This window comes from Panthera onca, chromosome B4, assembly GCF_046562875.1.
Source record: "Panthera onca isolate mPanOnc1 chromosome B4, mPanOnc1 haplotype 2, whole genome shotgun sequence".
In the NCBI taxonomy this organism is placed as follows: domain Eukaryota; kingdom Metazoa; phylum Chordata; class Mammalia; order Carnivora; family Felidae; genus Panthera; species Panthera onca.
In genome coordinates this window covers 59,299,063-59,324,496 of record NC_138345.1, presented here as the reverse complement: position 1 = coordinate 59,324,496, position 25,434 = coordinate 59,299,063, and the positions used below count along the sequence as shown (strand labels likewise).

General features: G+C 41.2%; 1 protein-coding gene across 3 annotated transcripts in view; it reads left to right on the top strand.

The window, feature by feature from the left end:
- ITPR2 (inositol 1,4,5-trisphosphate receptor type 2) overlaps window positions 1-25,434 on the top strand; it is a 489,660-nt gene that overhangs the window by 430,368 nt on the left and 33,858 nt on the right. For all 3 annotated transcript variants that reach the window (XM_060658096.3, XM_060658095.3, XM_060658097.3), the window contains exon 55: window positions 8,276-8,436. In XM_060658096.3, coding sequence (XP_060514079.3) covers window positions 8,276-8,436 — 161 coding nt within the window. The remainder of the gene's footprint in view (window positions 1-8,275; window positions 8,437-25,434) is intronic.

Sequence of the window (25,434 nt, the reverse complement as noted above, 5' to 3'; positions counted from 1 at the left end):
CTTCCACACATTCCACAGCCACACCTTGATTTTGCAGGCTCACCTTGGCTCACATCCAAAATATCCTGCTCAATGCTGCCAGATTAATTTTTCCAGTGTGAATTCATCATTTTCTTACTCAAAAGGCTATCAATAGCATGGCACAGTCTGTAACTCTAATATTCCAAATTTTCTGGCCTGTGAGGTGCTCCACAATCAGCCTCCTTCTTTTTTTGCCCACCTTTTCACCCAATGTTCTCCTGTTTGTAGCTCAACTTCCAGCCTAACTGCATTACTCATCTTTAATGTAGAGACTCTCAGTTATAGTATTTCCATTCGGAATGCCCAAACTCCTTAGCTATTGAACTCCAACCCTCTGTCTAAGACCAGCTCTAATGCCATTATTCCGTGAATCCTTCTCTGGTTTCACTAACCAGCAGCAAGTCCTCACATCACACTTTGCTCCATGGTACTCTATGTATTTTGTCTCTTGTCATATCTCTCTTGGATGCTATGCACTGTCATATCATAGAAAGGGCATGGGCTTTATAGTTAAGTAGGCACACTGGTTCCACATCTTGGATATGTGATCTTGGCCAAGTTTCCTTTCACCTTGAACTATTGTTCCCTCATCTGGAAAGTGGGGAATATAATGCCATCTTGTGGGGCTTGGGGAGTATAATTGAGACCACATATATCAAAATTCCTAGCTCAATGCTTAACTGAGTAAGCCTTCAATGCACATTAATTTCCCTTCTTTAAGAGATCCAGATTCATGCCTTATTTATTTTTATGCTTCCATAGTATGTATTGGGGACCATTCATCAATATTTGCTGAATGACTATTCAATAAATCAGCCCAAATTAACATTATCTCTATTTTTTAAAAAATTTTCTTTATGTTTATTTTTGAGAGAGAGGAAGAGACAGAGAGCAAGCAAAGAAAGGGCAGAGAGAGAGGGAGACACAGAATCCAAAGCAGGGTTGAGGCTCTGAGCTGTCAGCACAGAGCCTGATGTAGGACTCAAACTCACAAACTATGAGACCATGACCTGAGCCAAAGTCAGATGCGTAACCAACTGAGCCAGCCAGGCACCCCACATTATCTCTATATTTATGTGACTTATAACCTACAAAAGGAAGATAAAGTGGGTAAATACTAAACTGACATATACTGCAGACAAAAAACCTGGGTGCAACAATTCCAAGTTATTAAATTTTGTCACATTCAGGGTATTGTTTCGGTGGCATCTGCATTCCCATGGAGATACTGGGTCATCTATCAGGAGGCATAAGGAGATATTAGATCAACATGGTCTATTTTCCAGAAGCTTCACATTTATTCTAAAATTTGAGAGGCCATTTAAGTACTTTAACCTAAGAATAAATGTAAAGAGTATTTTTTTTAATGTTTATTTATTTTTGAGAGAGAGAGGCAGAGAAAGAAAGGGACAGCATGAGCAGGGGAGGGACAGAGAGAGATGGAGACACAGAATCCAAAGCCGGCTCCAAGCTCTGTGCTGGCAGCACGGAGCCCGACGCAGGACTTGAACTCACGAGCTGTGAAATCATGACGTGAGCTGAAGCTGGACACTCAACCAACTGAGCCACCCAGGCACCCCAAGAGTATTTTCTGTATTAGAACAAATAGAATGCTACAAAGTAAAACAAATTTAATGTGAACATTTAAAATCATGTAGAATTAGGGGCTCCTGGGTGGCTCAGTCGGTTAAGCGTCCGACTTCAGCTCAGGTCATGATCTCGCGGTCTGTGGGTTCGAGCCCCGCGTCGGGCTCTGTGCTGACGGCTCAGAGCCTGGAGCCTGCTTCGGATTCTGTGTCTCCCTCTCTCTCTGACCCTCCCCCGTTCATGCTCTGTCTCTGTCTCAAAAATAAATAAACATTAAAAAAATGTTTTAAATAAAATCATGTAGAATTAAAGAAAAATTTGCAAAGCAATCTCAGGCACTTTCAGCTATTAATACCTGTGACCTCAGTAGCATAAAGGCTCTCTGCTCTCTGCCCTCAAAGAAACTTTAGCAGAAATGTGTGAAAAGCATTATGATAATGTATATCTAGATATGCATCTGTTCCTGGAATTGCTTACCATATGTAAGATCTAACACGTACCGTATACATTATAAGAACTTAGTTACAAGAATGATTTGAACAGTTGGGATATTTGGGGGTTGTACCAGTAGGCTATGATATAGTTATTACTTGGTAAATGATTCTTAGAAGAGTTGGGTGTTAAACTGTGATCCAAAGAGGGATATAGTATCGAACAGAGGAGAAAATCTCCACAGTAGGAGAGAATCGGCTCCAGGACAACACGTACCAAGTGACACCCAAGTAGCAACAGAGGAGGAAGTAGGTTCTGCGACAGGCGAAGAGAGCAGATGGGACATTCCTAGCCCTGAAGGCAATGACCAGATGTGTGAGCATTATGACTCAGAAAACAATTGCTAGTGATCCAGAAGGCGGTCATGATAGGGTGATGATGAGCAGATGCCAGAGCTGGGGCAGAAAGCACAGGAACAAATTGGCACTGATATCCATATTAGTTATTAATTTTGAATTACCAGTGGCTGAAAATCCAGTGAGAGGGAGATGTTGGCAGAGCAGATGTGACAAAATAACAGAATGGAGAAAGGATTGATGGGAATCTGGTGCCTAGAATTAAAGATCTTTCTAGGTGATTTCATAGGAGATAAAGGCTGCACTGTCAGAGAGGGGCAATGTGTTCTTCTCTCAGTATATTGGTTCTTTATTTGTACTTACACACTAAGGTCATTTATGCATTTATTTGTTCAGTGATTACTTATTGAGTGTCTACTATGTGCCACGATATTGCAGTGAGCACAACTGGACAATGTGTACTGCCATCATGGAGCTTATTTTCCAGCGTACTTAGAATGCATGATGCCAAGGGCTATGCAGAAAAATAAAGCTGAGAAGAGGAATAGACAGGCACGCCTGGGTGGTGGGTGGGTATGTGCCCTCGCCTTAGTCATATTGTGTGGGAAATACGACATAGGTATTCTGAAACGTTTGTGTTGAGCACACAAAGTACCTTTTACCTTCCTTTCTTTTTGCCTTGCTCATCTCTTCCAATACCGTGGCTTTAATTGTTAATTTTATGTCATTTATCCTTGAATTAGTATATTTACACCTTGACATCTCTGTTCAGAGTTTCTAGCTTCAGACCTAGCAGCCCAACACCGGTTGTTCGACAGGCATCGTAAACTCAACACACCCCAAAGCAAACATATCTTCCCCCAGTCTTTTCTTTCTCTTTTTTTTCCTCTTGCTGTGGTGATATTACCATATATTCAGTCATTCAGGTCAGACTTTAGGGTCATGCTTGATGCTTCTAAATCTATACCTCTAATTGGACATCAAGCCCTCTTAAATTTTCATTCCAAAACTTCTCTTTACTCTCTCTGTCTTATTCATTTTTCAGTTACTCTGTTAATGTTAGTTGAATGCCTACTGTTTTCCAGATACTATGCCTGGTGCTGATAAAAATAAGTCAGACGGTACGGTGCTAGAGGCTAAGATAGAAATAGACAAATTTTCATAACAATGTTATGGGCACAGAGAGGATCCACTAGCTGGTTGTGCCTTGTGAGAGTCAGTGGTGGCAGTAGTTAAGCTGGGTCTTGAAGAAGGGTAGGAGGTAGGAAAGGGAGGAGATGGAGGCATAGAATTTTCAAAGGACTTGGTTTGTTTGGAGAATGGCGAGAAAGTCAGAGTCACTCTAAGAAATGTGCACAGGGTGGATTGTCACAGCATGAGTCCGAGGATGACTTCAAGTTCCCTGGTTGACAAAGACTTCATTAACAGAGGTGAAGAAGAAGAGCATGACATGCCCATAAGCTACCCAGCACGATTTACCCAGTAGGCAGCTGGAAATAGAACCTCAAATTGGGAAGAAAGGTCAGCGCTGGAGATACCTCGCCAGTATGATGCCGGTTGAAACCATGGGAATGGCCGATAAAGTTTAGCGAGCAAGAACCACTGAAGATGAAAGACAAGCAGTTCCCCTCTTTTACACCCCTCACCGCCCTAGTCCCCTGGCCTCTCCACCCTCAGCCTCTTCTCTCAGTCTTCCTCTAAATCCTACCACACAAAGTTACCTGATGCACAGCTCTGAACATGCTGGTCTCCACTCAGAGGCCTTCAGAATAAAGTGCAGTCTCCATTGCTTTGTGCTTAAAGCTCTTCACGCTTTGTGCCAAATGCACCATTTCATCTTCCTTTCCAAATGTTCCCTTCAGAGGAGTTGATGCTCCCCCAAACAGGGGATCCACTTTTACCTGTAGCTTTGCCCCGCCATTTCCTCCGCCCAGGAGGCAAAAGAACATGGCTTTAGAGCCAGAAAGTTTTTATTTAAACACTGACCGATTTTTCCACTACCGAGGCGTCAACTTGAGCAATTCACCAAATTCCTCTGAATCTGTTTCCTCATGTGCTAAAAGGTCAGATTGGATTACTGTAATTACCAGAGCATATTTACACATCTTTACGTTGTTGTCAGCACAAATAGGTGCTCAATAAAAATTAGTTGGCTTTTATTACCATTCATCTCTTTTCCACTTGCCATAATCCTGTTTCAAGGCTAGACATTTAAAGCTTTACACCTCTTTTAAACCTTTTAAAATGTACCTAGTCACAATTCATTTTGTCCTCCTCTGTGCTTCCTTGGCAATTTATCACCACTTCAGGATATAACACAAGTTTTCTGTTTCCTCTACCATATTACAGATTAATTGATAGTAGACACATTGTTTTTATAGCCCTATGTACCTTGCAACAGGAAGGTAATTGTTTGAACTGAATTCTGGGAACATCTACTTTAACATTCTCTCTCTCTCTCTGTACCTCTTTTGAGATATATGCCCTACAACTCACCCATTTAAAGCATACAAGTCTGTGGGTTTTAGTATATATATTCAGAGTCAGGCATCCATCATCACAATTAATTTTAGAACATTTTCATTGCTCTCAAAAGAAACTTCACACCCCTTAGCCCTCACCACCATCCCCCACCCCCAACCTTTCCTCCTCCTCCGTCCTCGGCAACCACTGATCTACTTTCTGTCTCTGAAGATTTGCCTATCCTGGACATTTTACATAAATGGAATCATATAATATGTGGCCTTCTGTGACCTGCTTCTTTTATTTAATATGATGTTTTCAAGATTCATGTTGTAACATGTATCACTACTTCATTCCTTTTTATTGCAGAAAATTCCATTGTACGATATGCCACATTTTATTTATCTTTTCATTAGTTGATGAATGTTTGGATTACTTCTACTTTTTAGCTATTATGAATAATGCTGCTGTGAACATTCATGTACTAGTTATTGTGTAGACATATGTTTTTATTTCTTCTGGTTAGGTGCTTCAAGTGGAATTTCTGGGTCATATGGTAACTCTATGTTTAACCTTTTGAGGAGTTGCCAAACTGTATACTACTTGACAATGAAAAAGAATGAAATCTTGCCATTTGCAACAACGTGGATGGAACTGGAGGGTATTATGCTAAGTGAAATAAGTCAGAGAAAGACAGATATCATATGTTTCCACTCATGTGTGGAATTTGATAAACTTAACAGAAGACCACGGGGGAAGGGAAAGGGAAAAAATAGTTTCAAACAGAGAGGGAGGCAAACCATAAGAGACTCTTAAATACAGAGAACAAACTGAGGGTTGATGGGGGTGGGAAGGGGAAAATGGGTGATGGGCACTGAGGAGGGCACTTGTTGGAATGAGCACTGGGTGTTGTATGTAAGTGATGAATCATGAGAATCTACTCCCAAAGCCAAGAGCACACTGTATACACTTATATTAGCTAACTTGACAATAAATTATATTTTAAAAATATATAAAAAATAAAGTGCTTTAGGAAATAAAAATTAAAATTGAAATTAAAATTAAAATTAAGTTGCATTATTTTAGATTCCCACCAGCAGGGTATGAGGGCTCCAGTTCATCCACATCATCACCAAGATTTGTTATTAATCTATTTTTGATTATAGTCACCCAAGTGGAATAACATTTTATTAGTGAAATATTCTTAATTCATTCAATAAATATTGTGTTCAGTGCTGACGATAAACCAGACACCAATCTAAGCTATTAGGACTGTTGTTGAAGAAAAAAAGACAAATATATCTGCTCATAGACACACAATAAATAATAAACATAATAAGTTCTTATCTGAGTTCCTGGATAAATTTGCATTCCTTTCTTTTGTGCTGATTAACAAGCAGGCTTTTTCTGGCACAATCATTTTTACCTCTTTATCTTAGACTTGTGGTCCGGTTTAATTTCACAACTTTGATATGGCTGTGTTCAGTCTGCTAGGAGGTGATAAGCACCCTAGGAAAAAGAGGATAAAAGAGAAAGAGTGATTGAGGGTGTTGGCAAAAGGGAAGGTTGTAGAATTAAATAGGGCGATCAAGTTAAGCAACACGGAGAAGGTGAGATTTGAGCAAAAGGTGAGCAAGTTCATCAAAGAGACATCAGAGGAAAGAGCTCTGTGGGTAGAAGAAGCCACCAGTCCAGGAGCCCTGAAGCAGGAGTCTGCATGCAAGGAACAAGGAGGCCAGTGTGGCTGCATAAGAGTTAGCAAGGGAGAGGAGAGTAAGAGACAAGGTTAGAGAGGCTATAGGGCATAATCATTTCCAGTTTAGCAAGTAGATATTACATGGGATATACTAATACTCAACAATTGTTCATTATTTATATGAAATTAAAACCTGGCATCAACCCAGAATTCTGTATTTTATCTGGCAACCCTACTCATAGGCCATTGTAAGGCCTTTGACCTTTACCTTGAGTTGGAAAAGAACCACTGCAGGGCTTTGAACAGAAGAGAGACACATTCTACTTAGGTTTTTGAAGTATCGCTGTGGCTGCTGTGTTGGGAATAGGCCAACACAGAGAGTTAAAGTGAAAACGGGAAGGCCTGGGAGGCTAATGCAGCTGTCCAAGTGAGAGATGATGAAGGCTCAGATAAGAGAGGAGGCTGTGGAGGTGGGGAGGAGTGGCCAGATTCCAGATCTATGTTGAGGGTAGACCCAAAAGAATTTCAACATGAATTGGATATGGATGAGAGAAAGAGAGGATTCAAGGATGACTCCTCAGTTGGCTTGAATGACTGGAAGCCTGGAGTTGCCATGGAATGAAGAGGCAGACTGTGGGTGGAGTAGTTTTGGGGAAGAATATGGATTTTATTTGGGTCATGCTGAGCTGATGATGGGTCAAATAAGATGAGGCGTCACCATTGGCCTCATCTAATTTTATGGTATTTTCCATTAAAATGTCCAGTAAGGTAATATAAAAGGTCACCCTTTCACTAGGGATAGATTTTTTTTTTTTACTTATTGTATGTTATATCTTACTATTTAAAGAGTCTTCTTCATGCCTGAATGGCTTAAAAAAAAATGCTTACAAAAGAAGAGCCAGGATTGGAATCCAATTTCCTAGTTTCTTCTCCAGTATCTGAACTGCAAAACCAGACTGAATCCCAACATCCCATTTTATTTGGCGATCTGACTCACTTTTCCATAGATGTTTTTCTTCATCTCCATTCACTTTCTTTCATCTACTCTTCAGCCCTTGAAAGAAAAGATTCTTGCTATGCAGAAGCCTCCTCAGTGTCCTTCCAGCAGCTGAAAATCTGCCCTGGATATTGAACAGACCATCCCCTCCTCAAAATGCCAGGAACACAGTAGTCTAAAGGCTGGATAAGTCAGAGTCCTTATTGCACTCGGAGAAAAGATCACCGTGGACGTTGGCTTGCCCTTCACTGATTACAAGTGGTTTTCAAGATGACTCTCGCAGCTGACTTTCCCCTTTTTACCCAAGTTCCTGGATAAAATACCTTTTTTTCCTGTCCTGATTAGCAAGCATGCCTTTTATTGCACAATCATTTTTACTTCTTCTGCTTAGACTTGTGGTCCAGTTTCATTGGACAGTTTTGATATGACTATATTTTAAATTATCTTCCAATGTTACATCTATAACAGGACCGCACATTTCTAAGGACCCATTGGGCAGGGGGTGGAGGAGGCTGGAGAATGTTAGTTGAGAAGAAATCTATAAACTATGGCCTTTTTTTCTGGAGGTCTTGTGTACTGTGTTGTTTTTAATCATAACATTCTAAATTGGCACACTCACAGAAAGCATTTTTTCCACATAATTATTATGTTTTGTTTTTATGCTGGGAAGCGCATGCTGATTAAATGACAAATCACATACATTGTGTTTTCTGTGTCTTGCAGGACTTGAGAGGGACAAGTTTGATAACAAAACTGTTTCATTTGAGGAACACATCAAGTCAGAACACAACATGTGGCATTATTTGTACTTCCTAGTCCTGGTGAAGGTTAAAGACCCCACTGAATACACTGGGCCTGAAAGTTATGTGGCTCAAATGATTGTGGTGAGTGATCAGAGCATTTTAACCCATGACTATGTTGCATTTTGTATACTTTCCCCTTCTCTACCCTACCCTTCTCCCAAAATGGAAAAGTTCTCCCAATCATTTGGTTAACTACCAAATAGGACTGTCAATCACTGAAGAATCCTCAGGCTAGCTAACTCACTGGTTTCTAATGGACTTCTTGGTTATATAAACCAAATCTAAGTCTCCAGGGCACAGATGATATTTACTGAAGAATTCTCTCTGCAGTGAGTAGTACCATCTCAGTCATGTCCGTCATCTCCTGACCTCATGTCTTCGCTAATGTCTCAATTCCCCAAATCTGGAACTTTCCCATTGGCAAATATGAACAGAAGATTCACGCTTTAAGAAATTCTTTGAATTTCGGAAATCAAGAGTTTAAGAAATTTAACCGTGTTTGAGAAGGGTATGACATTTGATCTCAATGGGAGAACACTGTCTTCCTGTCTATACAATTTGGATTGTCAGTAACGATTGGTACTGATTCTGCCATGCTAAGTTGCTTATAACTCCTCATCAAGATCAGTAGCAGAGGCTGTTGTTGTCCATGGTTTGGAGTTCCTTCTGTTTCACAGAAGATTAAAACTAAGTGGTTTAAAAAGAAGCCTAAGTTACAACTTAAGGGTATCATGACACATGTTTAGTATTATTGCATCCAATATAAATTCATGTATTCTTATAATAAACATGGCCATATGTTGGATTTTTTTTTTCTCAAAAATCTTCTTACAAGATAGTGTTCACTATTTGAGAATGAGGCTTTAGAAGAGTCATGACCCTCCTTGCTGCCCAGTCCCAAGGATAGCATTTAGTAAACACCAGTTCCAAAGCTTCAGAGAACCAAGTGACAGTGACTCTGTGTCCGTCCTTCTGGGAGCTGGTCATGCACATAGGAAGACATATACTGCAGTAGAGGGAGCAACCAAAGAGCATGTTTGGAGGGTAACATCCTACAAGTAAATATTGCAGTAATTTGTCTTACCTGACAATATTTATGTGTCATAGCAGAGCTACGTGTAAATTGAATTTTTATTGTTCAGCATTTTTCATGTTTTCTCCTTTTTGACTTACATCCTCCTATAAGTTGTTTCATGTGCATAGTAGTTTGCATCCTACTATGATGTCATTCTTTATGTGACAGGGGCAGAACCTAATATTGTTTCTTTTTCTCCATGTTTCCTTTTCTGCACTCTCTCCCTTCTACATTAGGGGGAAAAAGCTAATCAGTTTGAAGATAGGCATTCATAATCATTATTGATACATTCTTGATCTTGAGATGCTCGAGACCATCAATGTGAAATATTTTGTGTCTGTTTACTGGAGAAAAGACATGTAGAGCATTAAGTTTATATATATATATTTTTTTTTCAACGTTTTTTATTTATTTTTGGGACAGAGAGAGACAGAGCATGAACGGGGGAGGGGCAGAGAGAGAGGGAGACACAGAATCGGAAACAGGCTCCAGGCTCCGAGCCATCAGCCCAGAGCCTGACGCGGGGCTCGAACTCACGGACCGCGAGATCGTGACCTGGCTGAAGTCGGACGCTTAACCGACTGCGCCACCCAGGCGCCCCTATATATATATTTTTAATGTTCATTCATTTTTGAGAGACAGAGAGAGACAGAGCATGAGCAGGGAAGGGGCAGAGAGAGAGGGAGACACAGAATCTGAAGAAGGCTCCAGGCTCTGAGCTGTCAGCACAGAGCCCGATGCAGGGCTCGAACCCACGAACTGTGAGATCATGACTTGAGCTGAAGTCAGATGCTCAACTGACTGAGCCACCCAGGTGCCCCACACATAGAGCATTAAGTTTAAAATGCAACCTCACATTGCTGTATGTTATCAAAATTTGAGTAAATATAATTAGTATGTATTTACTGGGCATCCACTCTGTCCCTTGGACTAAAAGATTTGGGGGAATACACTGAAGAGTCTGACACATTCCTTCTCTGCCAAGGAACTTAGAGCTTAATAAGAGGGGGAAGAGAATAACAAACCAGAAGTAGAACAGGCCAAGTTCCTCAAGGGTGGAACAAATGAAAATCTGTAAAGGCTTAAAGATATAGAGTGATATCCAACTGGGAGGTGGTAGAAGGGAGAGTGTGTGTGGGTGTGGGTGTGGGTGTGTTGGGGGGCAGTCCATCAGACAGAGTAGGATTTGTGCAGATTGGGAGTGTCTGATGGATTGAGTTCCTGTAAGAGGGAGCATCTGGCACAAAGGCATACAGGTGGAATTTGGGGGACACCGGCCCAGTTTCAGTGGCACAGAGTCAACTTGTAATGAAGCTCTGAGAGATATTATAGGGAAAGTAGACTGGACTTTTGAGTAGTGAGTGTCCGTTTGGGCCATCATTTCATTAGGAATGAGAAGGCACTGGAGGGTTTCACTACAGGAATGATGTGGCCTAGAACAGTCGTCAGGCAGTGGTGCATAGGCTGGTTGGGGGAGGGGAAAGATGAAATCAGAGGTGCTATCTGGCAATTGATGAGATTAGGGTGGGGGCCAATATGAGCCCAAGACACCTGACATTGTGAGCCTGGTCACTGGGAGAAAGGTGGTGTATCAGTTTCAGAAGGCCTTGCGCAAGATCAGAAGCTGGTCAGAAAAGAACACTTTTGATTTTAAAATGATACTAGAAGCTAAGTCATAAATTAGGAGGGACAGGGTAGTAACAACATGAGCCTTAGAGCCCAAAAGATCTGGGCTTACGCCTTAGTTCTGTCACTTATTTGCTGTGTGGTCTGCGATATCTTGGGTAAATCTTTGAACCTACCATACAAGGCTTCTGTCTTCTCATCCAAAAGGGAGAAAATTGCTGTGACATCAGTGAGATGATACGTTAAACATGGCTAGCATACTGGAGGTACTCGGTAATTGACAGTCTTCACTGTGACTGTCCACATGGAGTAACAGTTGAAGCCATCAAATTAGAGAGAAATGAGAGAAGGGAGACTGTGTAGAGAGAAAGGCAGAGAAAGCCAGAGACAGGACATGCGAGATCCCCATTCAGGAAGAAAGAAGAAAGACACATAAAATAAGTAGGAAGACAATAAAAAGGGCAAAAGGAGAACCAGGAAGCAGAGTATGTCAAAAGGCAAGAGACAAGCCTTGCAATGTCAATTTCAACAGCATCAGTTGCTGTAGAGAGGCCATAAAGAAGAGACAGGTCAGACAGAGCTTTGGGGTTTTGTAATAAGGAAATCACAGGTGGCTTTTACCATAAAACAGTGTTGACCTCTGTTAAGCCTTAACATTAAAATCAGCATTTGGCCAGGCACTTGTACCTGAATTTTTAAGTGCCCACACACTTATCCATGTTTCTGCCCATCCTATTCCATCGGCTCTCTCCAGGACCGTGATGGGAGGGAGAAGAGCTCATAAACTCATTCCAATCTGAACTGTCTCATTCTCATCCAAGCAGGGCACATCCAAGACAACAGGCACTGTTTCTGAATTTCAATGGCCAGGAGAAGGAAGAGTGAAATTATTAAGCTCAGTACTGATGGAAACAAAAAGTCATTTGCACCAAAGAGTGTTCACTTACTGGAATAGCCTTTCTGGAAAAGTTCAAAAAATCTGTAGCTAATGAACCCAATATAGAAAATCTGTGACTCTAAGCTCTGTGGAGATTATGGCCTTGAAATCCTGATCTACATAGAGAGAGAGAAAGAGAGAGGAGAGAGAGAGATTTTAGAGCACACAGCAAGTTGAATCACATCTATAACTCAATTCAAACTCTATATCTTTTCTGTCTCCAAGCCAGAGGTAACTACTTTTAATAGTTTGGTAGGAAACCTTCCAGACATTTTCCTACCACCTTTATTTTTGTCCTTAAAAATAGCTTCATTTACCGAGCTGATTTAAGTGCTTGTTTATCAGCAGAACTTTAAAGCTTTAAATTCTTCATAATTGATGTAGCTCTTACCCTCAAGTGTTTATGCAAAAGAAAATGAGGAAGTTCCTCATATTCACCAGACAACTCATATGAATTCTACCACACTGCTTAAGTACATCTGATTTGTACTCTGGGACCCTCAGGAAGTTCCTCCTTCCTTTTGGTGACATGAGGAAAGCAAGAATGTAACAGAGGGAGGCAAACCACAAGAGACTTAAATACAGGGAACAAACTGAAGGTGGACGGGGGTGGGGGAAGAGGGAAAATGGGTGATGGGCATTGAGGAGGGCACTTGTTGGGATGAGCACTGGGTGTTGTATGTAAGCCAATTTGACAATTAATTATATTAAAAAAATAACAACATTTTGGGGGATATTTCTCTCCCTTCCATGTATAGTTTGTCACCTTTAGTGCTTCAACTTTATTACTATGTCAATAAGGAATATTTATATGAATATGCATTAAAACATACATTGTAAATACATTTATTTCTAGAGGTTAGAATCTAAATATACCTGTTCCTCTACATCCACCCAGTGATAGGCTCAAGACTCTGAAATATGAAAAGAAATTTAAACCTTCCTTGCCCTTGCCTTCAGATGCGACAATAAGTTGTTCGAGTCTCACCACTGTCTGAGTATCTGAGTGAACACAAAGCATCTTCTGGGATATAGTTAGGGGAGATGTGAGTTGATCAAGGTATCGGGGGAATATATTTTCTCTCAGCAAGCGAGCCCTCATTTTTGATAAGAGAATTGATATTTTGAGCTAGTATTTATGGGGAACAGAAAATGAGAAGGGAAAAGGAAGGACCATGCTGGAAAGTAAAAGTAATGAAAGGGAACCCAATAAACGGAGGGAAGGGTATAAAAGGATAAATCCTCCAGCCTGTACTAGTAATGGCCTTTGAGCATCACTAAGCCCTTTGGCTTCTCCCATTACCCAGAGGATGATGACTGAGGAGGAACAAACAAAATAGAGATCATTAGAAAAAATGCCCAAGGCTTTTAGATGTTTCTCTAACATTTTGAGGACATTTTCAGATTTTCAGTGTTCATTTGCTGAGATATGACAGGGGCCTTTGGGGATATTTAGTACTTAATTTGGCAAATAGCGGGATCAAAACCGCAGGTGTCTGTGAGAGGGGTATTGTGCATGTTCAGAGAACTGCTGCCTTGCCCGTGTGCTCTGCGGTACTGGGCTGCAACCAAGACCCTGGCTGGCCACCCCCCATGAGCATGGGTTTTTGAGATCACTTTCTCATTTTAGTACACGGCACTCTTACACTCTTCCACTGACTTGGCTCTTAACTAAAAACTGTTTCCGGCTAGCATGGAGATGTCAGCTAGGACAATTGAACTCATGCTTTTGTTAACATAATAATTGCTTTGACACTAAAAACAGTTAAGTTTCTTGAAGGCCACAAGCAGGAATAGAGTAGCCCTTGGTTCTTTGTAATAGCAGGGCAGGTAATAATATCTGTAATATGCCTTAAAGTCAATTTCATGAACAGTGAGTGCTTCCTATATCCTAGCAGCGATGTATGGGTTTGATACACAAGGATAAGTAAGAAATAGTCTCTTTCCCCCAGGAAGCTCAAAGTGTTTAGCGAGTGAATAATAAAGTAACAAGTCAATTAACAAATGAATGGTTTCTTCTTAGCCCTCTGGTTGTGGTACATAATTTACAGAAAGATACACCAAAAGAGCTGCAAGGAGTTTGGAACATGAATTTCTCATTAGTCAAATGTCATCTTTCCCCTCCTTTAAATCAGAAGACAAAGATGCAGCAGGAAGGCTTAGGCCACTGGAACCAAGTATGATGAATGATCCAAGTATGATTAGAAATCACGTGGCTGATGAGAGAGAAAAGACGATTTAGTCCCCTCTTGCGGTGTTTCTCAAACCCGGTCCCTCCCACACGTGCATGTGCTCAGAAGTGTGCCTGAGGCTGCTCTCCTGGCAGAGGCGGAGGCATGCACAGTGGAAGGTTTTGCAATGTAACTCATACTTAAGAATAAATTCTTCCAGGGGCACCTGGGTGGCTCAGTCAGTTAAGCGTCTGACTTCAGTTCAGGTCATGATCTCACCGCTTGTGAGTTAGACCAGCGTCAGGCTCTGTGCTGACAGCTCGGAGCCTGGAGCCTGCTTCAGATTCTGTGTCTCTGTCTCTCTCTGCCCCTCCCCTCTCACACTGTCTCTCTCTCTCTCTCAAAAATAAATAAACATTAAAAAAAAAGAATAAATTCTTCTTGGTGCGCCTGGGTGGCTTATTCGTTAAGCTTCCAACTTCGGCTCAGGTCATAATCTCATGGGTAAGGCTCTGTGCTGACGGCTCAGAGGCTGGAGCCTGCTTCTTGTTCTGTGTCTCCCTCTCTCTCTGCCCCTCCCCTGCTCTCTCTCAAACATAAATAAACATTAAAAAAAAAAAAGAATGAATTCTTCCTTACAATAATCTATTGAGACTTCAGAAAGAGGGATGGTCCTTTCAGTGAGATAGGAAAGAAATCTCTCTAGTCACCCATTAGTAACAATTTTCCAGATGTTGTCTTCTGTGTCTAGATCTCAAAATCAGTCTTGTTTATTGTTAAGCATTTTGAGCAGTAACTGTTGGAGGGGGAGATGTTTGGGCTCATGGAAGACATCGAATCTTCTAGGATTTGTATGCAAACCTCCTGTGTTAGCACCATTTGCCAACCTAATTTCTGCATTATTATTATGTGTCATAACTATGAAATTATATGTTCTGATTCTATTGTTTCCAATTTATGCTAATTGTGTAATTGGATCTAATTAAGCCAATTATGTAACTGCTCAATCTTTAAAACCTATTTTAAAGACTTTAGAACTTCATAAGACACTGCTAAAAATGTTTACATTTCAGAACAAACCAAGGGGGTCTCTGCAGCTCAGAATGCACAATTAAGAAGTAAATATGCATATTGAGGGAGACACCACCTTCACTTTCCATATTTTAAGTCCAGACACGTGTCTTCAATTTAAGAAGGGTCCTTTTCAGTTCCCAACTCTGGATTTCATTTGTCATTGTGGGGTCTACCCTCTACATTATTCTAATTTTTGATTTAGTAGTCATATGTAATATCCATGAGTTACCACATTTTTGTGCATGTTAACATCTTTCTTGTCTTCTTTTTAGTTTGTAAAATAGAGATAGAAATGGTAAGTACTTAACAGTGTGGCTATCCATAGGGTCATCATCTCAAAGATTCTCCTCAGTGCTAGAAGTGAGGGTGAAGAATTTGGGCCAAATCCTGTTTAAATGAGATTCATGGATGGGAGTGGGATGGGGAATCAAGACGAGAGCAAGGCGCTGACTCGAGTTAACATTGACTCCTTCCTGAACTGATCAGAAATTGAAACTGCTGGTGTCCAGGAGATAGTTCTGCAAGTTCAAAAAGCCAAAAAATTGGGGCGCCTGGGTGGCTCAGTCGGTTAAGCGCCCGACTTCAGCTCAGGTCACGATCTCGCGGTCCGTGAGTTCGAGCCCCGTGTCGGGCTCTGGGCTGATGGCCCAGAGCCTGGAGCCTGCTTCCGGTTCTGTGTCTCCCTCTCTCTCTGCCCCTCCCCCGTTCATGCTCTGTCTCTCTCTGTCTCAAAAATAAATAAATGTTAAAAAAAAATTTTTTTTTTAAAAAGCCAAAAAATTGTTTTGTTAGTTTTCCTAATCAGTGTGGAGGAGAAGCTCAGTGTGAGGGAATCAGCCTAGGTAATAGATTCTGAAGTTTGACTTCTTAGGATTTCCATTTACAAGATTGGTGACTTGACCTCCCCCCCACCCCAAACTTCACTTTACCCATCAATGAAATAAGTGCAGTCAGCCAGTCAGCGCTCAGAATAAAACCTGCTGAATGTGGCTGGATCTGGGAGGCCTCCTGCTGAGCGGGACCTTGTCCCTGTCCCTGTCCTTGTGGTTTCTGGATCCTGGAGAGAAGAGAGAGGCAGGGATCCCAAGGGAAGCACCTGGGCAGAGAAGGCTGCAGGGTCATAGGGGGAGAGGGGGATTTTAAGGCTGGGACAGTGGCTAATTTGGCAACTAGGAAATATTACAATGGTTTTAGCAACCAGTACAGCCGTATCTATGCATACTAGATAAATGTGGGCCCTGGACATAATAAGACTTTCTTTGCAGAGTTGCTGTAAGAACCAAATAAAATCATGCGTACTGACAGTACTCCTACAATATAACTGACATTTGATGAGGGGCTGACTGTGAGCCAGGTGCTGTGCTATGTGTTTGACACGGGATCTCTTCTGAGGCCCTGTAACAATCCTAGGTAGCACTCTGCTAATACTGTCCCCATTCTGCACATGAGGAAGCAGGCTTAGAGAGGACTGATTACTTGCCCAAAGTTGCACTGCCAGTGGAAAAGCACACTGCGTCTGTAATGTGCCTGACACATACAAGTGGTCAATAAATACTGTGTTATTATCTGATGCTGTGTGGTGCATAAAGCTAGGAGCCGTGGTTCCTTTGAGAGCGGGCCAGGCCGGCTGCACCCAGCACCCCCAAGGAGTGGGCCTCGTGCTCTGCAGAGGGGGGACTATAAACATTCAGTTCAGGGCAGGGAGTAGACCTGGCCAGGGAGACAGGAAGTCAGCTGACATCCCTACAATTGCAGGAAGGCCTGAGAGGAATTCAAATGGGAAAAATGTACCCGTTCAGAGCGGGTTGGCAACTGCAAGCTTCCTACAGCGATTAGAAGTACTGCAATTACAATTATTACAATTGCAGGCAAGAAAGACAGAGGCTGCAGGATATTTCAATTTAATTTGGCAAGAATTTTCCAGGAGCGCTGTACACAGGTGCTGATCGAAACAAGAATAAAACATCGTCACTGCCCTCACAGAACCACACCGTCATGGAAAAGACAGCTACGTCCACTAGAAACTATAGTGCAAATCCGAACTCTAGTAAGAGGTATAATGGACATACAAACACAGCATCTGGAGAAATCTTAAATTATACGGTTACCCCCCTGCTTAAAACCCTTCAGTGGTACTTAGTATAAAATCCAAACTCTTTCCCGTGGCCCCTTATACCATCTGGCCCCAGTCTGCTTCATTCCACTTTCCTTAGCCAACTATAATTCAACCACATTGGTCCTTTTCTTTTTCTTGGAAATTCACACTTCTTCCCTGGTCAGAGCCTTGGCACGGGGGTGCCTTCTCTTTGCAGTTGCTGTTGCTAACGCTTTCCATGCCTGGCACCTTTCCTGACACCCCTGTTCCAATTACTTCTGTCCTGTCACCCTTTAGAGCACCTATATTAATCTGACCCTAGAATTGTTTTTACACTTATTGATGTGTTTATTCCTCTCCACTACGACTTCAGCATTTATACATCTGATTTGATCACTGCACCTAAATTCCCAGCACCTAAATTAAGGCCCAGCACACCGTAGGTACTCAGCATAGATTAGTTGAACAGAATGAATAAGACGTGGAGCCACAGAAGCCCTGAGGACAGGACAGGTCTTTCTGGCCAAAAGAACTAGGGGCAGTTGCACAGAGAAGATTATGAGGGGAGTTGGGCCTTACAAAGGATTTTGACAGAAGGGGAATATATTCCAGGCAAGGTGTGTATCTTAAAGGGAAAGTGTGAACAGTCAGGAAGAAAGGAATCTAAGTGTATATGTGCTAGCAGCTTTGCATGTTATTTAATTATACCCATTTTATGTACACCGAGGCTCAACGAAGCTCATTACTTATCCAAGGTGCTCGGCAAATAAATGTTTGAACCAGGGCCCAAATACAAATTTTTCTGGGGCCAATGTCTATGATTTTACCTTTCTCTGTGCTTCACCTACTGAAGAATGAGGCAAAACTTAACGAAGACCAAATATATGTAAGTCAAGTATTGGAGAAAAAGTAGGAAAAAGCCCAAAACCAAAAGACATCCTTTGGAAGGAGAAAAGTCTTCCCCAATATTTTAAGGAATTAGAATTCTTAGTCCTTCAGCTGCAATAGTTGAAGTAAGATATAAAATGCCTTTAAAAAAAGCAGGCCAGTAAAGTACTTCCCATTGGTGAATGGTTTGTTCATTTAACAAGCACAGGCTGAGTGCTTACTGTGCTCCAGGTGCTGGGCTGCTTAGGGTTCAAGGTTTAGCTTCCCTCAGGAGGCTTTGATGAAATCTAGGAGACAAAGAAATCTACGTACTAAAGGAGAGGTGATGGCTCTGTGCAGTGGTAGAGCCTGCCATGGGTATGGAGGGAAGGGAGGCTTCATAAGGTCATGCCAGATGCTCAAATAAGTCAGGTAAATGAGAATGGAACAGTTGAGTCTGTCTAGAGAAAGAGTGGGGCTAACCATGGGGGCACCAGGAGCCAGATCACAAGGGCATGGTGTGCTTGGAAATCTTTACTTGATCCTGAAAGCTAAAGGAAGCCTTTCAGGGATATTAAACCAAAGAGACATGGTCAGATGTGTATTTTAGAAAGCATGTTCCATGGAACAACAAGAAATGGAGACAAGGGGCTATCCTGGAGCAAGAAGAAGAATAGGCAGAAAGAGTTCATTCCCCAGTAACAATCATGAAAGCTGCTATGAAAGGCCACTGGAGATTGAGAAGAAATGATAGATGTGAAAGGATGCGGGTGGAGCATTTACTGAAGGTGAGGGGAACGTGGTTTAGGTCTCTGGCCCTGGATAGTTAGGGGTGGCGGGTGGAGCAGTGGGGCTCAACCTAAATCATCAAGGGTCCACAGGAGTAAGTTGAAGAAATGTTATAACCTCAGTGTACCTGATAGTATCCAAGTGCCTAGGTCCAATTTGGGTCTCCAAGTGCATTATGACCAACAAGAAGCTGAATAAAAAGAGTCTGGAATTCTGGAGAGAAGTCTAAAATGGACAATCCACTAGAAAAGATAAAGTGTCACAAAGATAAGATTTCAGTCTTTTTTATTCACTAAGGTGTCCCAGGAGCATAGAACAGTGCCTGGTATATAGTAGATACTCAATTAAGATTTATTAAATGAGTATAAATATTTATTACGTCACTAGAGAATACATGATACATGACATTTGGGACTGGGACAAAGCTATCCAAGGGAAATTATATATAGTGAGTAAATTAGAAAAAAAAAAAAAAGAAACATGCCCTTAGACTAAAAGATACAGCAGCATAACCATTAATCAACACTAATAACTAATGATGATGCTGATAATAATATCAAGAGTCTTCCCCATAGATTTTACTTAACAAAAAATAGACCCAGAAAGGAGAAAATGATTTTCCTAGGACTCTGAAAGAGGATTTTAACTTCTCATCCATCAGCCAGTGAACATAGAAGTCAGTTTTTTGGATGTTTTGTGACCCAACGTTGATTAATAAGTTTTAATATGGAATTATGCTGCAAACCCAAATGTTTACAGCAAAACGATTTGTATTTTGTTCAGTGCCTCTTTGAAATAGAGGCCCATCCTAAGTCATTTATTTTGAACTTAAAGGGATGTTCACATCTCTGATTCTCATAACCTTAATAAAAGGATTTCTTCCCACTGTGCTGAAGAAAATTCTTGTTTCCCAGTCCTAGTCATTACTGTAAGATCTTGTTCAATTCTCCATTGGCTTTCTGGAATAATCATGTCCACATTGTTAGGACTGATACATTTTATTCAGAAATTCTGGCTTTCTTCCAGAGAGTAAAGATACCAGCAAAATGTAAGTTGTGGGAATGAGAGCTGTGTACCGTAAAGCCACCATGAATTCTGTCTAGTGGTTTTAATAGACTTGCATAGCCCATGCCATAACATGAGTAATTAGTTGAGATGGTAATTAAGCTGAAAGACTGCTCTTGGGTTAGGTAAGGTTATCAGGCAAGTTAATTGCCATCAGATTTTGGACTAGTTTTAGCTAAGGGAATTCCTGAAAAATTGCTGAACTTTACAAAAGTGATTCAATACTTGTATGTCAAAGATTAGTTATTTAATGTCATGTTCGTGGAGTCTGTTGCTCATTTGGGGGATTTAGAGAGCAAAGAGTTTTGAAATAATGGCATCTGAGGTAGATTACCCCAGCTCTCTGAGTCTATTTCCTCATCTGTAAATGAAGGTAAGTAAGATTCTTGATGGTTTAAACAAAGTTCCATATATCCTAGTGCCTTACATGATGTCTGGTTCAGTGTTATTGCTCTATAATATTTAAATGGTCCTTCCACTTTACTTAAAATATTTAGCTACTCACTATGGCTAAATGTAAATACTAATTTGCAGATTCAGAGTATTCTTAAGCCTTTTAGTGTTCAAATGCATTACTGATTCTGCATAGTGGTCCTCTTACAGGTTAAACAACGGTCAACTTTTATTTGTTCGATGAACACTTACTACCTACCATGTCCCAGGCACTGTGCTAGCTCCTGGAAAGGGGGACAGAGGACATCAGAACAGATGTGGCCTGTCACAGAGTTTCCTGTTCAGAGCAGAAGACAGATCCTAAAAAGTCACCACAGTTTTTACATGGTTAAATGAGCGTTACCACCAGGACAGAGTGGGCAGGGGAACCTTCCTGTCTCATGGCCTGACTCAAACTGAAGTCCATTTGGCACCTGTTTCTTTGTTAACCCAAACGTCAAGAGCTCACTTAACTATTTTAATTGCTGGAACCATTGATGAATCCATTTAAGTTTTACAAGCTATTTTAGGACAGAGAGTATGGTGAGATACTGTCAGGAGTGTGCCCGAGAGCACACGAGGACATTGTGAAAGGGAGTAGTAGGAGTTGTCATTGAGTCAGAACAAAGATTGTATAAGAACAGATTTTACCTCACTTACTGACATGTTCACCTCGGGGAATGAGAAGGGCAAGCTTTGCCTTTTTCTTGGCTCTGTGATGGGAGCAACAAAGGAAGTCTATTTCATTTTCCAAAGAGTACCTTTTAAGCTTCTTCAGGTGAAGAACTTGCAGTCATGTAATCACCTTTTTCATTTCTTTCAGCATTTGAAAAAGTTCCAGTATAAAGCACACACATTTTACTTTAGAACGAATATTCTAGCTCTCTAAGTTTCCTTCTGCATTGGTGTTCTACTGTCATTTTGAACTCTTAAGAAAGGTTTCAAGGTGTTTATGTTGCTCAGAGATTATTGATTAGCATTTCAAATGCAACTGACATAAAAACACCAGGTCACCAGAATCTGAAATACAAAAATAGCTGAATTTAAGGGTGGTTTATTTGCAGAGGTGCCTGTAACTTTACAAAGAGATAATTGCCCAGGGTTTTCTTCTAGCTATCTGGTGCCGAGTTGTGATATAAAGGTCCTTGGCCCTGGTTCTACCTGTGACTTAGAAGAGGTTTGACTCCCATGCACATCAGTTTTCATTGATAATGAGAGTCTGAATGGTTTCCAAAGTCTCTTCTGTCTTAGTTTGAAAGTTCTGACAACTCGAATATCTTAAAGAATTTCTATATCAAATTTTGAGTATGTTACTCTGTGTTTTATATTACAAATGAGAAGTAATTGTAGCAGGAGTTTTGGAGTGGTCAGAATTTGACTATTTCCATTGTATTCACTGGGAGGATATATATGAATTGACCCTTTCCCTAGCCCTGGCTGGAGTTTGTTAAATCCCCAGGGTCTACTGTTCACATGATTACACCTCCTTGCGACAGCCATCTCTGTAAGACAACACCGATTAAGGCACCAGATCATGAATTTTCCTCTAAGACCTGAAGCCTAAATGCTCGGAGAGAAAATTAAACTGTGATTCTGGCAGAGGTTGAGAAATTTCGTCTCGGGCTGCACCTGTGCTTCAGGGCCTCAGAGAATTTGTTTCCTGAGCTGAGGGCCTCATACTATGCAGGACTCCTAAAGCCAGTTTGAAAATATCATTGTAAAGGACAAAGACTTAGTGCTGACAGATAAATAATAAGGAAATTCATTTTATGGGGGACTGTAAAATTGCTTCTTACTTGAGAGTATCATGTTTTCCTCACTTTGTTTTCTTGTGCCTGAGTAACCAAGAATAAAGTCAGAGGCAGGTGTGTTGAAAGGGAATTGGTGGAGGGGTGTTTTGTGCATGAGAGAGATAGCATGGCTGAGTGCTTTAGACACAGACTGGGGACTTTCAGAGCCTTGGGCAGGTGACTTAACCTTCCTATGTCTCAGCTTCTTCATCCATAAAATGGGTGAATATCTCTACATATAGGGTTTTTATGAAGATTAAACAAGTTAATATTTATACAGTATCTGACATGTGGTAAATGTTATATTCAATTTTAAAGCATGTATAAGTGTTTGAGGATCAGAATAGCATTTCAGAGCTCAAAAATGGTTACTTATTCAACAACTTTTATTTAGTGCCTATAATATCTGTAGCAATGGGTTAGATATGGTAGGGAGCACAAATGAGACAAATAAATTCTCTGCTTCACAAATCTAGGGCCTAACTGGTAGAGCATGATAGATCATCCTGAAAGTTGGATGATAACACCAGGCAGCGACATTTCGTGAACTAAAGATGAGGGGCTAGCCTGCAGATTGAGGAGAAGACACTGGGTACGAAAGAAAGCAGATCTGAGTAACTGATATCAAAGCACAGGTAGACCCACCCCCAGGATTAAGATGGGGCTAAATGGTAGCAGTAATTAATTGCTCAAGGTAAGAAGTTTCTGCTTGAGCCCACCAACAAAAGAGAGACATTGATGACTTTCAAGTAGAGGGAGCATATGATTTTTTTAAGTAGGATTTTTTTTATGAAGTGTCAAATAGTTCGTAGTAAAATGTAGTAAAAGGACAAGAGGCTGGAGGAAGGAAAACCAGTGGCCAACACACTACTGGAAAATGTGATGGAAGAAACCTGTAACAGAAAGCAAGGGATGTCTGGATTTGACCGAGAGCAAGGATGGGCTGTTGTCCTCTTTCTGCCACCATGAACCAGGTGGGACCACCCCCTCCCTGTCCCCAGCCTTCGTGGCTTTCGTTCTGAGGTTTCCAGTTCTGCCAACTTGTCTTCCACTCTTCCCTTCACCTGGAATGCTTATCTTCAGAAATTAAAATCCTCCTTTCCTGCCCAACCCAACTAAAGAAGACCCCGGGCCCTCTATGAGTATCTTGTCATATCTTACCCCAAATCTGCACCACTACCTGAAATTATTTCCCTGTGAATTCATGTATCTACTTTTATAAAATGTCTTTGTTTCCTTGGGTTCTGGACTCTTGACCGTCCTTGTCACTGTTCCCAGTAGCTAGTCTAGAATAGCTTCTGGAATAAAAAGGCTCCCAGCAAATGTTTGTTGAATTGAATGCATGATATAACTAATCTCTGATGTTTGTCCACACTAATTTTTAACTCCCTAATTCCATGTGCAAGATAAAATAAGAAAAATGTTTACTGACAGTGCCTTTAGGAGAAAGGAAAAGAAGGCTAAGGCTTTGAGTTTGGGCGACTAGAAGAATACTTTTATTGACTGAAATATCAGTAGTTATTCTTCCCCCCAAAACATTCAGAGAAATAGTGACTTTGGTCGCCAGTCCATTCCATGTATTGGGACCCTGGGCAACGATTCCATTGGTTCTTGGAAATAACAAAACTGGATTTAGGAGCGAAGACTGATCAAAACTGAAGATAGAGTTTTTGAAATGGTATATAAGACACATGTTCGCTAACTGAAATAACAAATGTCTGTTTATGTAAAACTATCAGTAGAGCTATTGATATTTGAATGAAAGTTCCACATGCAGGGAAACACACTAAAGGAAAATGGCGAGAGATTTTAGCATGGTAAATCAATTTTAACATGTAATATTTACATGGATTTGTTCACTGTTCATGACAGAGGGGTAGTGGGACTAAAATGCTCCCTTCCCATTATGACTGGACTCTGGATGAATCATTCTCCCCAGGTCCATTCTGTCCTGCACAGCGGCGGTAACTGGAGATGCTATACTGACACCAACTATTGTTGTGCAGTGCCATCCTGGCATTAGCAGTACTGCCCTCACTCTGCTCTCATTGGACAGAAGCTCAACCCAAGAACAAGATTTGCAATACCATTCTGATGCTTATCACCCAGAGTTAGCTCAGATCACACAAGTTAGATGGAATAGTTTCTAACAAGACTGCCCTTACTTCAGATGCCAATGGCACTTTGGGTGTCCTCAGGCCCCCAGCACTTCTGAACAACTGGCTTCACATGCAGGGTTTCCATGACTCCTTCAGGTTTGAGAATTCACTAGAATGACATACAATATGCAGAGAAGTGCTATACTCCAATTACAGTTTTATAAGAAAGGACATAGATCAGGAATAGCCAAATGAAGAGACATATGGGGTGCGACGTAGGTGGGTTTCAAACAGAGCTTCTGTGCCCCTTCTAAGTGGAACAGGGCCCATTGTCCTCCAGGCACAGCAATGTGTTCACCACCAGGAAGCTCTACTGAGTTCCCATGCCCAGAGTTTTCACTGGACTTTCATGACATAGGCACAATTGACTTAATCATTTGCCACAATACTGAACTTGGTCTCCAGCCCCATTCCCCTTCCTGGAGCCTGGGCTAACTCAAAGCCCCAACGCTCTAATCATGGGTCCTGACCAGTGACTAGCCCCCATCCTGAGGTGTCTCCTCCCTTAACAGAAGCTCAGGTGTGATCCAGGGGGCTCATGAATAACAAAGACACTTCTAGCAGTAGAAAATTCCCAAGGGTTTTAGAACCTCCCTCACTAGAATCAGGGGCAAATACCAGTCATATGCTTATTAGGCAGTAGATGTAGTCCCCATTTTCTGCACATGCACATGTTGCTTTTTTTTAAGCACTTAATCTGAAAGAAGTTTTAAATCTTAACCGAAGGTTAGACCTCCTCATTCTTCTCTTTCTTATATGCAACATACACTTCATCAAAATATCTCCTCTACCTACAGTATCCAGTGAAACAGATATGAATCTACTGCTTCTTGAGACTTGTACCACTCTCGTCCAAATAACCTTCAACTCTGACCTGAACTGCTACAAGTTCCATGAAGCTGGCCTTTCTGCATCTATACTTGTCCCTCTACTGAATATCTCTCAGAGAACAAAGTGATAACTTTGAAAATGTACATCAGAATATGGCACTCCTCTGCT